The 15,547-nt window shown below is 35.9% G+C and overlaps 1 protein-coding gene across 1 annotated transcript; it reads right to left on the bottom strand.

Moving 5' to 3' along the window:
- Window positions 1-3,020: 3,020 nt before the first annotated feature.
- On the bottom strand, window positions 3,021-14,238 carry LOC146147952 (uncharacterized). Its single transcript, XM_083387964.1, has 14 exons — window positions 14,215-14,238; window positions 9,423-9,476; window positions 8,743-8,775; window positions 8,557-8,671; window positions 7,882-8,330; window positions 7,725-7,813; window positions 7,434-7,543; window positions 7,113-7,274; window positions 6,591-6,730; window positions 6,131-6,338; window positions 5,128-5,336; window positions 4,616-4,777; window positions 4,047-4,226; window positions 3,021-3,828 (listed from the first exon to the last, which is right to left on the bottom strand). The coding sequence occupies exons 2-14, from the start codon at window positions 9,474-9,476 to the stop codon at window positions 3,697-3,699; spliced, it is 2,043 nt and encodes a 680-aa protein (XP_083244090.1). The 5' UTR covers window positions 14,215-14,238; the 3' UTR covers window positions 3,021-3,696.
- Between the last annotated feature and the right edge of the window lie 1,309 nt (window positions 14,239-15,547).

The raw sequence follows: 15,547 nt of genomic DNA, 5'->3' as shown, positions 1-15,547 counted from the left end.
AGCTTACTAACAGAGAATAGTTGCCATTATAAATTATTTTGATCTTGATTTAGATGTTTTGGTTTGAAGGTTTGAATCCAAATGTAGAATTATACAATCTAGATGTTAGATGTTTTTTTAGATTATTATAAAAATATATTGCATAATATAAATTAGTGACAGATTCGCTATTGACGATAAATATTTCAGTAATTTCAAAAGTTTTTTTTTTGCAAATTGAAAAAAAAAAATGATGAGATATAAAATCGAAATTTCAGTAACTCGTCATGTTCAGTAAAATGTTTTATAAAGCAGAAGTCTTAAATCTAAAGCATCAAGCAAGTCCCTTTATGCAACTTTATACGGCATTAAGCTTTTGATGTTGATTTTTTGTCCAAAAGTATTGAATATTTTTTAAAAATCATTTTTAGATTATTTTTTAGATTTCTCCATAAAAATCTAGATGTTTTTAGATTTTTTTTTTGGTAAATCTAGATGATTACTGTGAGAAAAAAATGGCAACTATGTAACAGAGGCTAGATTTGTGTGGAGCAGGAACTATACGGTATACATTAATATAAGTAAGGAAACGAGTTGTGGGATCACTAAACTCAGTGAGAACCATTCTTAACTTCAATATGCGAATAATAAAGGTAATTTGAGTCATCCGGTCGACGCCAGCTACAGGCGTTTAGGCAAATGGCACCACAACGAAAGTAGTATAATCAACCTTACTTAATATGTTAAGTGGTTCTCAACCAGTGGGCCGTGGAAACTTTTTAGGTGGGCCACAAACCAATTTAAAAAAGCTAGATTTATTGAAGAATTTAGTTTCATTTGTGTCAATATACCTAATTTTACAGGGATAATGGCTTGGAATGTAAATGAAACGTATTTTTTTTGTTCAAAAGCCAGTACCTCACTAATGCATGGTTGAATACATAATCTGTTTTGATATATGCTTCGCTATTTTTTGTTTTAAACCTTTTTTATAGTTTGATTTTTCATAAAAAATTATTGGGCCACAGAATTTTTGTGCAACGAAAATGGGCCACGAAAGAAAAAAGGTTAAGAACCACTGTCTAAGCCTAAATAAAAATAATACCCTTAATTCTAGTATTTGTTTTCACAATTCCAAACATAAAACTAAGGAAATACTATAAAAGGTTAGCTATCGGTAAAATCCATAACTTCAAATACAAAAAAATAATTTGAAAACGAATTTTAGTGTTGGCAGCCTACAGTAGCCTATTTCATATTTTTCTTCTCGGTAGAAAAGTCCCGTTGGAAATCACTAAGTAAGAGGTTAGCTCGTGGAGAATATTGGACCTAATCACCTAAACAAAAAGTCAAGTCTGGAGTCAAAGTTATGTTATCCTAAACATAGGCATTTTCGGCAGTCAGATATGTCAAAATGAGTGTTAGATTACTGATCGAATGGACCAAATTGGGGAACACACAATAAGACCTAAAAAGCAGCAATAACTTAAGCAGAAAAATCTATACAACCATAGTATTAAGACCAACCATAACATAATAAAACCAAATACGTAGTAATATACAGCACATAATAAGAACTTAATCGTCTGAATACGACATAAACCTGTCGAAATAAGTCCTAAAATCGTTGTTATGAGGCCTGACTAACGCCTTAAACTGTAGGGAGAGGGTATGGAACGATAGGGGCCGTGGGTCTGGCATTGGCTGTCTTGGTGTTGACGTTTTGGCGCCCTAGCTTGAATGGCGTCGCTGTTGTGGCACCGTTTTTTTTGCCCCTATTTGGGGTTAGAAAATGGGTTAGGGTTGAAATTATTAGGGGGTTTATTGATGTACTTAAGGGGATGGGTTTGGGGTTGTGTAAAATATTGTATAGGCCTAATTCTGGTAAAGTTTTTATTCTGACGGGTTTAGTACTATTAGGTTGTAGTCCTATTTTGGTGGTATTCGAACTGTGTTTTATTTCGACGCTGTGTTGTTCTTATTTCGGTTTTATGGTTGGAGTCCTTGCATTAAAACGTTGTATATAGTTTATTGCGGCAAACAATTGTCACAAATGAAGAATTAGTCAAGTTGGTCTGATCAGTAATGAAACTTAGCGATAAACTGACAGCAGACAGGAACCCACGCGACCACCTGGCAGTAGACATTGTATAGCTCTGCAGAATGTACACATATATTTTACGTTTATCTAAAAGCATTGTAATGAGCAATGTTTGTTTTTGGCAGAATAGCAGAGTTTAGAATTCCGGAAGAATTACAAACTTTGAGATTAGTAGAATTTTTATAAAAAAGTACCAAAACACGATCAAAGTGTACAATTTTAATTCACATATCTTGAAGTTTTATTTGTGTAACTAAAATACTTTTTATAATAAAAGTTGAGTGCTGAATGACAGATAGCTGACAGTACAACTGGACGAGGGCAAATTTTGCTGCGCAAATGTTCTGATGGTACTGTGAGTTTGCGCAGCTAGAGGGTAAATTGGTCGCGATAATAAATAAGCAGTGTGACCAAAAAAAGGGCCTAGAAACAAGGCACCTGCGTTTAAAAGGTGGCCTATGTTGGACTGTCTAAACCAGTGATTCTCAACCGCGGCTCTCAGAGCCGCATGCGGCTCTCAACTGTACATTTTGCGGCTCTCTAACCGAGTGAAAAATTAGTTAGAAGGAGCAGAATTGCAACAAAGTAAGTAAGAGAAATCAAGAATTAATGAATTGTATCAGCAAGGATTCCTAGTACGAAGTACTGATGTTATCGGGTACTTCCATCCGGCTCTTAATTTGTGGGTTTGTTACGTCACAATATATTTAGTCCTGATCGACAAGCTATGGCAAACAGTGTTAATTAGTTAGCCTAGGCTAGCGTAATGTATATTTGATGTTTTCTTGTTGCTTTCTTAATATTTTTTAATTATATGCCTACTGTTGTTTTTTATGCGGCTCCTTGCAAACATTAGGTTTGAAATGCGGCTCTTGCTCTAAAAAAGGTTGAGAATCACTGGTCTAAACTAAGCAGTCGTCAAGTCATAAAGAAGGTTTATTGTAGCATGAAGCACCATAATTAGGTCGAAATAAGAAGCTCGGTAACGCTGGAGCGGAAGTAAGCAGTCCACAATAACTTAACAAAGGGAAGTGCTGGAGTTTCACTGCAACAAGCAACATTGCAAAAGACAAAACACAGGAAACATCATCTTACAAACAGTAGAATGTGATGAACACAAATGAGCTGAGTTATGTCATTGTATAGGTACTATCAGCTAATCACAGCGTTTAGTTTACGTCGACAGCATGAAGTCTGGAAAACAGGTTCCTTATAATAAAGTAGGAGATGCGAGCAGAAACATTTTCGAAAGCGCCTTTAAAATAACTCCAAGAGCCCAATATTTGTGTCATAGCGTTTAAGCTGTTTAATTTGTATTTCAGTGTAGCAACAGGAACAGAACATAGGTGACTCCCACTAAATTGAAAAAAGCTGAGATGAAAGCAGAAAGCGCGGTGGAAAAAAGAAAAGTTGTGCTGCAAGAAAATATAAATAAACATAATAGGCAGTGTGTACTTTTTTAGCACTTATTCCAGTACTGATGTTACACTGGTGGCTAGACGATTACAACAGACAATGTTCTTGAGAACCTGTGCAGAAAGGATAGGCCTGGGCATTGTGCTGGTTATTGCACGTATCCGACTTGTGTGTAGCAATATATTGGGGAAGGTGTTTTATCAAACTGCCCAGTCGCTCTTGCCTTTGCGTAACAGCGATTTTACGGTGCGCGCGGTTTCGGTGAGATGATTGACAGATGACGTCAGTGCCCGTCCGTAATCGCGAGCTCGATTCTTGTTGTTGACTTTCGTCTGCATGCAAAAATAAAGTTGTTTAGAAATATGTTTGTTGAACAAAAATGATAGTAGAAACCGAACGAAACGAAATAAATTTAAATTAGCTTTACCCTACAAAAAAATCATTTTTGAACAGCAGAGGGCATTTCAACACAACTTCAACACAACATTGGAACCACTAAACATCCAAGGTTCCTGAAGCCGAGGCCTCCAAAAACGAAAAAAATGCATACCAACAACACGGATGCGATGGCTTTAATCTGCTGTTGCAGGAGCTTGTGTTTTTCCTTGTGCTGGTCAGACTTTTTGCGCGCTCTGTCTACCGCCGCGTTACGGCGATTGTTAAAGGCAATGTAGGCGTGAACGACAGAAATTAAACCGGGCCAGCGCGGGGCCGTTGAACTGTCTCTGAACTGCAAATAAATCACGACGTTGTTAAAAAACTAAAAAGCTATTTACATGGTGTTTTAAACTATGATGACTAGAATTTGGCGATTTCTAACTGCCAACATGTATATATAAACATACGTATGCACATTAAATCAAAAGTGTTCTTAAAAATAAAGGTTAAGATTCTAAATACGTGGTTACAATTTACAAAGGTTTCAATGAACACTAACAATTTTTATTTTCAATGAACACTAACAATTTTAATGCAAATACAATCCACACAAAGTTGTCCGATGTCGATTATACCACTGTAAAATATACTTTTAAAACCGAATAAAATGAAAGGTTCAGACATTTGGCGTTAGAGGGGCAAGAATATATTAAATGCCATAACCGATTGCGCTAAGATCACCTTATCTTTGCACGAACCACAGTACCACATCCCTGTGGGTACGACCACGAGCGGTGGGTCCAGGCACTCCATGTGGTAGACGAGGGAGCAGGTGTCGCACATAAGGACTTGTCCGGCTTCGTTGCACACTGCACAGTGGTCCTCGTGCGAATCACTTCGCTTCTGTGGGAAACATATTGGAAAGATCGTAAAATAAGCGACTGGCTAAATTCCGTATAACTTAACTTATAACAAAAGGCACATCAAACACCCTTAGGTCCTTAAGAATAAAGTTAAATTGCAAATTTTCCACCACTAGGTTGAATAAAATATAATGCAAATAAAATAAATTAATAAAGTTGCACACTTGACAATCTCTCGAGGCACACTAGTGTGCCGCGGCACACAGTTTGGGAGTGACTGTTTTAAAATATTCGAGAGCTACAAACGCAAGAAAGAATAAAAAAAATCGTTTATCATCATAATTTTCCATTTAAACAGGGTTAAAGCTTTAGCAAAGTGCATTTTCATACCGCAGATCCCTTGGCGTTCACAGTACCGCCTTTCGAAGTGCTAGGAGCGGTGATAGGCGGGATTGAAGCCGGCTTGGGGCGCGCCAGCTCAATGATCTTCGTCACTTCTTCGCTGATCGGACATCGTCCGCCATTCCCGCTTTGAGGAGCCGGCTGAGGCGTCGGAACTAACGACGACGATGTATTCTTGCCCGAACCCCGGGGGCGACCTGTGGTTTGGTTGTACTGTTGGGCGATATGCAATAAAATTGCACGAGAAACGACCCATACGATAAGCCAAATTCAGCATCATTTTTGTTTTACTCGATGGGTTTGTACTGTTGGGCGATACGCAATAAAATGGCAGGAAAAACGACCCATGCGGTAAACCAAACTCAGCATAATTTTTGTATTACTCGGTGGATATGTAATAAGGGAAGCGTTTTACGACGTACCGATCAAAAGGAAGGTCACGACGTGATCCGGTGACAGTTGCAAAAGGCAATATGGAAACGCTAAAATCTTTCAGCGGCTTAAAGCGGCGTGACTTGGTATGAGGGAAAAACATAAATTTTATGTGGTAAACATTTGTAGAATTGTTTAAAAGAGATAGCAGTTTATTCTCGGTCCTATTTTTCTGAGCAACAGAAACGAAAACAAACAAAGCACAAAGATACTCGTAAAGGGGGGAGGGAAGTAAAATAAGATAATGGTGGTGTATATATTTATTTATGATGAACACATTAGACGGGCATTTATGGACATTTTCGAATTGTATATTTTGTAATTCAGGATTTCCATAATAAGCGCCGTCACACGGGATGTCCTTGAGATAGTAAACTGGACATGACAAAAAGCGAGTCGTTTTTCCGGGCTATTCCATATGTGCGTGGTAATGGGTGACAAACTACACCTTGCACGCGAAAGAAAGCCCCATATATTATCTAAACGTTAAAGACCACTTTCCGGCTGTAATACCTATTTTAAATTTTATTTATTACATTGAACTGTCAAATACACTTACCGCGAGGTCGCTTAACGGGCAACTCCTCAAAGCCGAGCAGGTCAGGAGGCAACATGCGCTTGGTCGTATCCGCCCCAGTGGTCGACACGTAAATACCGCCGCTGTAAACCGGGTTCACGGTGGAACGTCTCTTGCCGTAGCGCCGGCTTCTGATGCGGCCCGCCTTCTCTTTTGACACAAGGCCGATCACGCTTAAGAATCGCGCTTTCTGCAAGGTTGGTGTCGTAGGTTATAAGCGGCTCTACGGATTAGTAACAAAGTTAGACGTCATTTCATATTTTGGGTGGGTGGAACACGTGATATTAAACTGCAATTAACGTTAAAAACTCTAAAGCCATAGGTAGCACCTTGGCATGTTTATTGACGGTTTTGACTGGTAGAAATATTGAAGCAAAAAATAGATTAAGTTAAAACACTTTAGAGAGATGCAAAACACGTATAACCAACTGGTTTAACTTGCTTTATTTTCTGCATCGGAAAGAATTGGAGATGAGGCACCAGAGTTAGAACCATGACTGTTCCTTGGTGATAATGCAGGGGCAGATGGAACAGGTGAGATTTTGTTTTCTGTTACGTGTTTAACTTCATCACTGGATTGCTCTGTAAAAGGTAACGTCAGATTAACAATAAACAAAAAATAATCTGTATACACTATATAGTTAATATTATCAATATATTTTTTTTTTTACTTAGGGCAAAGAAAAACAAATTGTAAATAAATATCTTAACATGAAAAGTTAACATAAAATATAAACTTGAATTTCGTTTTTTTTTTTTTTTTTTTTTTTTTTTTTGTTAAAGCATGTCCAATATGGTATCTGTTTATAATGTGATTTCCGCACCTGTATTTTACAGCATTGGATTTGAAATACTTTTGTTTATTGTATAACAATAAAAGTTTTGATTCAATAAATGAACTGTTCTAGAAAAATATATTAACTTTGTAGTAGATTTACTAAAAACATTAAAAAAGTTTATTTACTTGGTAGAGGTGCAACTGGTTTTACTGCAGAACCGATGCGGCCATCTAAAATTCTATACTTTTGAAACACTCCATCACCAGTAGATGCTCTGATTGCAGCCGGTATAAACCTTTTTGCGGTGTTTCCTTGTCCTGAGCCGGCAACGTTAAACCACACATGTGCTGCGAAAAATCATATTCAAGGAATGTAAAAGAATGGTATTCATCAACGTTTTTTCAGGGAAAAATGGGTTGCAAAAATATAGTTTTCATAATATTTTTCAACAGACATTCTAGTTTATTCACAATTTGCTAAGCCAAATATGAGCATTTATTGCTTACCTGATCCTGAAGCTGACTGTGTTAAAGATTTTGGTTGAATGGACAGAAGTTTTCCGGGTGGTGACTTAATTGAAATAGACCCATTTGTTGATTTTCCTTTATGCAGCAACCTGTTTGGTAACTAACAATTTCTAACAAGAACTTTTTTAAATTGCTGCGCTTTTTTAGTAAAATGATATATTGGATTATAATTAGAGTATTTTTTTAATTAATTTTATTTTTTATTTAGGGATTAGGTTTAATCTAATTAAAGGATTTTTATGTTTTCATCTGAGAATAACATTATCTGACCTCAAAACAGTTGGGTTGTTACCAGGATTAATGGTTTTGGTTGACAACAGCACATAGGAAGGATTAGTTACAGCAACAGGTCCTGATACCTGAAACAAATCACAAATATTTTAATAGTTCTTATATATTTAGTGTTAACATTAAAAGCATGCCAAACCTTAATTTGGACTGGAGCTTGGACAAGAAGGTTTCCAGGTGAACTTTGATTTCCACTTGCAACAGTCGCACTAGATATTAACGCAACCTCTTTTCCCAGTCGTTTTGTTAGATTGATAGCACCATATTGTTTTTGAGGGGAATTAGACTTTTGATTAACTTCTCTCTTTACAATACAGTCATTGTTCGTATTCTTTAGTGTTGCAGGATGGTGATCAGATTTGTCTGTTAAAACGTTTTGGCTAGTGTGTACAGTGCTCTTAATTTGTGAAGTTTGAGCATCAATTTGAGCTGAAGAAGTAATAGCAAGACCTTGTTGTTGCTTATTTCCTTCTGAAATAACCAAGTGCATTGGTTGATTGGTGGGCTTTGGTGCTAACTTTATGAATCCAGGTGTGCCACTTGGTTTTCGTTTTTCATCAATAAAGGTTTGTTTAACAGGCATTTTATCTGTAATAAATGCAATAGTGTAAGGTAAATATATATTTATGGCTAACAACAATTGTAAGGAGACTTAAAAGGGCTGATAGGCAAGGTGAAACAAATTGCAAATAAATATTTTAACATGAAACGTTTTATATAAATATAACTTTTTCTATCTTTCAAAAACGTTTTAATCCTTTTTGTTGTTGTTGAATAAGCAATTATTCTTGTTAAAGCATGTCCAATGTGGTACCTGTTTTAATGCGATTCGTGGTATCTTTTACAGCAGATTTTAATTGCTTTTGTTTATGTCCAAGTTCAGCTATGTGTTGCTGTATCTCTCTTAAACTTGATTGCAGTAATTGGTTCTAAACAACGACAAATACTTTGTTGTGAAATAAAATATTTTTTTAAACTTTGTTATTTGCACAAAACGTACCTTTGGATTTTTTCTCAGTTTAGCCATGACATCCTGCAAACGAAGGAGTATTTAATAATACGAGGAAAATGTGCTCGGCAATGAATATAATTTTTCGTTTCCAAAAAACACAGCCATAATGTGTTTGATTGTGTTCTAATTTGCCGCCAAGTTCAAGTTACGCAATTTCGCAGTGGAATCGTTTTAAGTTATTTCATTGGAAAAACTGCTACGCGAACTTGCCCGAACATTTCCGATAAGAGCTCGCGCGTCACTCATTTTGTTCACCATACGGCTTGTGTGACGTCACGCACCGCGCATCGAGCGTTGCGAAGTGGCCCAGTTTATAACGCAACGCCGCTCCCTTATAACCGTTATCCGTCTGCAGGCATTAGAAGAGGACATCTCAAACGCATATAACACGATCTCTTGTCCCAAGTGCTAACGCGTAATTTATTAGATATAATCATATAACAGCAACTATTTTTTATCTTTGTTTCCAGCATAGAATATTTTTAGAAACATATGTATTATAAAAATAATTAAATTACCAAAAAAATACAGTTTATATGGATAGTTACAATATTATTCTTTTGTAAAATAAAGTATCCTGCTACTTGTTTAGAAAGCAGCGGCAAAGAATTTCGTTCTTTACGCCGAGCCAATCAATACATAACCACCAACCAAACCAAAATAAATACCTGATGCTTTAAAATGTCATTTTTTAGCTGATCCTGGACAGTTTTTAAATCCATGTTGATTTAAAGTATTTTTTCTCTCTTTTTATATAACTTTTCGATATCGCTACATTGAACCTTTACTGCAGTATACTGAATAGGTAAAAATAATTACAAATAGGCAAACTAGTAAAACGCAACTCGTGCCTTTATCGGCGTAGAATTGGAATATTCATCCGCCTAAATAGGAATACACTGTCTCTACTAAAGTAATCTTAAAATTGTGCATAAGAGTAATCTAATTGATGATAAATAATATATACTGAAGGATTTTTCTATTAATTTAACCCATATGTATTTATGTTACAATTTCAACTATTTTAAAAATCTATTTCTTTGCGCGGAAATACATCATTTCAGAGTGGATTCCTTATTAGCTGCGCGTTGAAACAACCGGCCGTATCATGAAACCTTTAACATAATGTAATAGGTTTAAAATAAGTAATAGTTCGTCAAATTGTCACATTATGATAAATGATATGCCTTTATAATATGTTAATATAGCTTGTAAGTCAGAAATATAAACTTTGTTTACATAATTTGTTGCGACACATATGGTGGTAAATTTAACTATATCCTGAGACACTATCAATGAAATGCAAATAGTCTGTGTCTAGTCTAGTCAATTGAACAGTTGAAGTTTTTTGAAAGAATTGTACTTTTATTAATTCGTAAACGTCATTCTATAGCATGGCTAAATTTGAATGTATATACAGGCCTACACTGCTTAATTTGAATGACTTCGCTACCAGCCCAACCCTGTGTTATACGAATGTAAATAAATGTCGTGTAAATACATCCAGCATCTTTTCAAAGTAGTTGGCATAGTATCACAGACTAGTGTTGTGTAAATTGTATACAAGCCATAAGCACTTATATTTTACGCATGGCTTTGTATCCGAAAAAGTACCGTATGATTGTTCGTAGTACGACACGATTTTGTGCAGTGACGAAACAGCACACAACAGTAGCCTTCAACTGTGAAAAAGCCTGTGTTTCTATCGCAGTCAACAACTTAGCAACAGGGGCGTACTCATTGAAGGAGTAATTCTTATTCTCCAAAGGGGACCAATTAGGCCATAAATAATTTTAATCATAAATAAGTTCTTTCTCACATTATGAAATAAGAACAACTTAAAGAACGTTTTGCTCATCAAGTAGCTGCTTCGTAGATAAATGACTTGAATTGACTCAAGTCTTTTCGGCAAAATGAATTGACTTATCGGTATGTGTTTTAAACAAATGACTTTACTTGGGCTTTATTTATCGTTTTAAATAACTTGGTTGAAGTTAAGTTTTATTATTTTATAATGTTTAATAAAATTGTGTTATTTTGCTGAATTTTTGCACGTAAAATCATTTGCTTATATATGTTAAGTTTCAGATTTTAGGTAAGATGTTGCTCATATACGGCGAAGTTTACAAATTTGACGTAATTTTTATGGTAGACATTTAAATCGGAATTGTGGGCTTAATCCTCCCTGTGAATTGAAATTTTCCGGTCTGCTACCTTTTTTATAAACTGGGCACGACGCTATGCCGCATGTTTTTTGGCATTAATTTGACGTGAGTGCAAAGCATGTTCTCTTTTCTTAACCTTGAAGTATTTATGCGCTTGTGTATCATCTTAGCCCAAAGACGCCATGTGTTGGAAACTTATTAAGTGGAAATTTTTCGTGTATTTCTGTAGGCTATGGCATGGAACTCACGCGAATTGGGATGGCCATTCAGTCAAAGACAAAACATTTCTTACTTAGTTAACTGCAAAGAGCATAACCTTGTACATATGCAGAAATAAAACCACCCTGTTTCTGCCTCACTTAACACACGTAGCCTACCTTTGCTCAGCTAGATTTATTATGGATTTTGCACACTAACAAAACTACCAAGGCTACATATAAGCGAATTGTTAGTACCACTGCAGGATTTCTCAATAAATGCCAACACACTGTCAAAGTTTCTAAATTCTGTTTACTTCACTAAACAAAAAGGAAAAGGAGCTGGGTTTGGTTAGAACTGGGTAGCCTATTGTTTGTTTGAATGGGATTGGTAAAAATGTGACGCCCTAAAATAAGTCGCGTGCGAAAATATGCAACGGAAAACAGGATAAATACATTTAAGGGTAGGCGACAAAAGTCTTTGCCCCCTATTTTACCAAATTGCCATGAGACGCACGGCGTGATTATTCTAAAAAAAAATGTTTAAACTGTCTATGGACATATTGGAAAATGTGTTTTGAAGCGCGAAATTTTTTTCCACTGAAGTAGTTAAAATAGGCAAACAATTAAGCACACGACAATTGACACTACACGTCCACAAAAAATCAAATGCTACCTTAACATAAGAGCTGCATAAAATTGATTGGAGAACCGCATGCGCCACACGTTAAAGGTAAAGGTACGTAATACGTATGCGTAGTAGGCTACGTATCAATTCATAAAAGTATGCCACTGCAGGTCTATTCAACTAGAATTCAGGACTTGAAAATGTAATGCTCTGCGACCCCCTTTTTTAAAAGAAATGGATTTAATTGCCGATCTCCACGTGACTGATTTTTTTAACAATTAATGTTCATTGAAAATAAACGACCTATTTCAAATATAAAGGGGCAGTTGAGTGAACAACAAATGTTTTCAGTGAAGCAAATACCTAATTAGCCTAAAAACACAAAATTATTTATAAAAATTATGTCGCACGTTTAATGGAATGAATGTGCTTGATGATTTTACATGAATCATTATTCGCGTCTCAATACAAGACACTGCAGGACGAAAAACATCCATAACAATAAGAGGGATGGACATTTGGAAAAAGTCGTCAATCTCGAGAATGACGCTTTACGCGAATATTTTGTGCAAAAGAAAAATATTTAATCACCTGCTATTGCAGAAATGGTTGGGTACTCTTTTCCCGCGTTTACCGCCGATTCACATAAGTTATCTTTTAACAATTTCCCGTTTAAATCTTCCTGGGCTTGTAAAGGTATAACAACATTTATTTTAGTAATTTCCACATAAAGGTTTTTTAGAATGATTTGTATTATAAAAGTTCGGCGCTGGTCCACAATCCTACCAAATTTTCGTCCGGGGTTATATATATTGCTAACATTATTTAGATTAAGATGCGAGTTTGGGTTCGGTTGGGTCAAACATCATTATTATATTTATTTTTCCAGATTTGTTTGATTCTTGCAATTTAAATTTGACACCTTGTTTCGTTATTGTAAAAAGATTTAGGATTCTCGACCAGTGCCGACAATTCAAATGATAAGATGATCACATCCGCCTTGGTCTATAGAGCAGTGGTGTCCAACTCAAACATACTGGCGTGCCAATTTTTATCTTATAACCTCTTCCCGTGCCAAAGTTTAGTAACTAATTCTTTCTGATAATAAAAGTGTTTTTTTCATAATGAAAACGTATAGTTAGCAGTGCGCATTACTGCATCTGAATGTCCGTCGGTGAGCTGACTTTTGCTTGTTGTTTCTTCACACCAAACTTTATAGTTATGTGAATGCTAGCCTCCACTACAATATAATGTTATAGCAGGGGCGGGCAACTTCTCCAGTCTGTGGGCCTGTTATGGTATAATTAAGTACTTGGCGGGCCAGATTACTGAATTGATACAATAATCGTACTGCCATAGCTTGCATGTTTTGTCGCATAATGGCGGCTAATGTTGTAAAAAGTACTTGGGCATCCAATCCTTGTTAAATTTGCGACGCTTCTTGTCAACTTTACATTTATTGGTAACACCTAAGTGAAAATATTGATGTAAATTCTAAATCTAATTTGGGAACACACAGCAATTGACCTAAAAAGCAACAATACCTAAAGCAGAAAAAACAATAATACCACAGTATTAAAGCCAAATATGCAGTAATACTCACGACAGATTAAGAACTTAATCGTCTGAATAAGACATAAATCTGTCGGAATAAGGCCTAAATAACTCCTGAAACTGTGGGAAGTAGGTATGGGACCTGGGACGATCGGCCGTTTTGGTGTCGCATTTTATGCGCACTATAGTTTGAAGGGCGTCGCTGTTTTGGCACCTGACTTATTGGCCCTTCGGGGCTATTGGTGGGTAATGGGTAAGGTTTGAAATTGGGTTAGGGTTGAAATTATTAGGGGAGTTAGTGATGTAGAGGTGGGGTTTAGGGTTAGGCAAAATGTTTTATAGATCTAAAATATTAAGTATTTTTTGACAATTGGCTGAATAACAAACTAAGTATTGGGGATTGCGTGCCATTTTTTATTAGGTCGCGTGCCGCTTGTTGGACACCCCTGGTATAGAGTTTGCAGGGGGGGCGCAACTTACGAAGTTACGGCCCTGGCCGCAAGCCACACTTGAAGCCCTGAACTAGATAACCTTGGTCCGTATCGATCCTGGCTTTTTAAGTTTTACACGTGGACCTTTCAAAGTTGCCTCAGAAAATGACTATTTTAATTTTTAAATACTTTGCGTTACGATTAGGCAACATTTTTGAGGAACAGTAAAAGAGACAGATTTGCCACGAGCTGACTATAACACTTTGTATGCTTTACCTCCCACATTTAGCCTTTACTTTACTAAAATTTATGATATACACGATCATTTTACTAGGTAAAGGATACTAGGCAATTATTTAGGACCAGTGCTATGGGGAAATATTGATATCAATTTAAAATCATTATCATTTCACCAATTTAAAATTAAATACAAAGCTACATTGCTCCAATTATTCTAACTTGCTATTTCACTACTCCAGTAATATTTGTTTTTCTTTAGCATTATTATTTGATATAGTTTATTTCCTGGTATATATGCATTTGTTGTTTTCGCATGCTTCATTTGTTGGTGTCGGGATGATCTTTTCCGAGTCTTACTAGTAAATAAATTAAAAACTTATAATAATTTAAATAATTAGTATAAATACGTTTAAATAATTCTTGTGTTTGCTAATATATATTGTAAAAGGGGGCACCTTGACTGGTAAACCTGTTGGTTGTATCGGTGCCTCCTGGCATATTAAATAATCGTATAGCTTTTGTTGTTATATCAACGTTATGTGCCAAAATAATAAAATTGAATTGAATTTGTATGGGGGATTGTTCAAATTCACGGTTGTATGGGTGGTTGTTCAATTTCTTAAACACAATTTTTTTACTGAAAAAATTAACAATAAAACTTTAAATTATGCAGTATATAGGGTGCGACCGCAAAACTAACTGTTGCCTCAATTACCTTGCTACAGCGAAGTAGTCGTGTTTATGCCCAGTATTCTTGTTTTCAATCACTGGACAAAGTTGAAAGCAAAAGATTAATATTAAGAAAATTGGAAGCGTCGCACTATAGATATACAGCATTATTACTAGGCCCATTTTTATTTTAACCTAAAAAAAATTTAACTTTATTTTTATGAAATTTTGACTTTATTTTGACCTAACGAAATTGCTTATTTCTAGAGGCCACAGTTCTTTCTTGAATTGGTGCCAGTTACCCAAACATAATATCTTGTCGATTTCAGACCCAAACCTAATATTTTGTCGAAAAGTCAAGGTGTTTTAATTATGGATTATAAAAAGTGCGTCGGGTTTTTTGGCGATAGATTTAGCTCGCTTAGGCATTTTTGTATTACAGAATTTCAGTAGGTTATTCCTAAAATCCAAACTGTTGATCTTCTAAAAGACCACGTTTATGAAGATGAAGTGTTTTATAAGAATTATTTAAATACGTAACAATAAATAAAAAAAAGAAAATTTGCGATAAAAGTTACTGCTGATCCTAGTGGGCATTGTGACATATTTCCTGCTTTTATGGGTTAAGATGGTTTAATTATTTCGTAGTTCCTGATTTAGAATGCTTCCACGACGATTTTTACAAAAATTACCCGGGTAACTAAGACCCAGAAGCCTTGCAACCTTTTACCTTTTACCTAACCCCAACCCTATCCCTAAATTTATCACCAACCCCCATAATAACACAAAATAACGATGTGGCAGATGTGGCAGCTGCTACGGGCCCTGCGCTTCACAAGGCCCCGCGCTTGGTGAGCAAACATTTTTCGGGGCAAAAGGCAAAAAAATGTCTAACATAGTTGGGAAGAA

Source organism: Ascidiella aspersa, chromosome 4 (genome assembly GCF_963924565.1).
Source record: "Ascidiella aspersa chromosome 4, kaAscAspe10.2, whole genome shotgun sequence".
NCBI lineage: Eukaryota > Metazoa > Chordata > Ascidiacea > Phlebobranchia > Ascidiidae > Ascidiella > Ascidiella aspersa.
The sequence above is the reverse complement of the archived record's forward strand: the minus strand, read 5'-3'. Positions and strand labels throughout refer to the sequence as shown.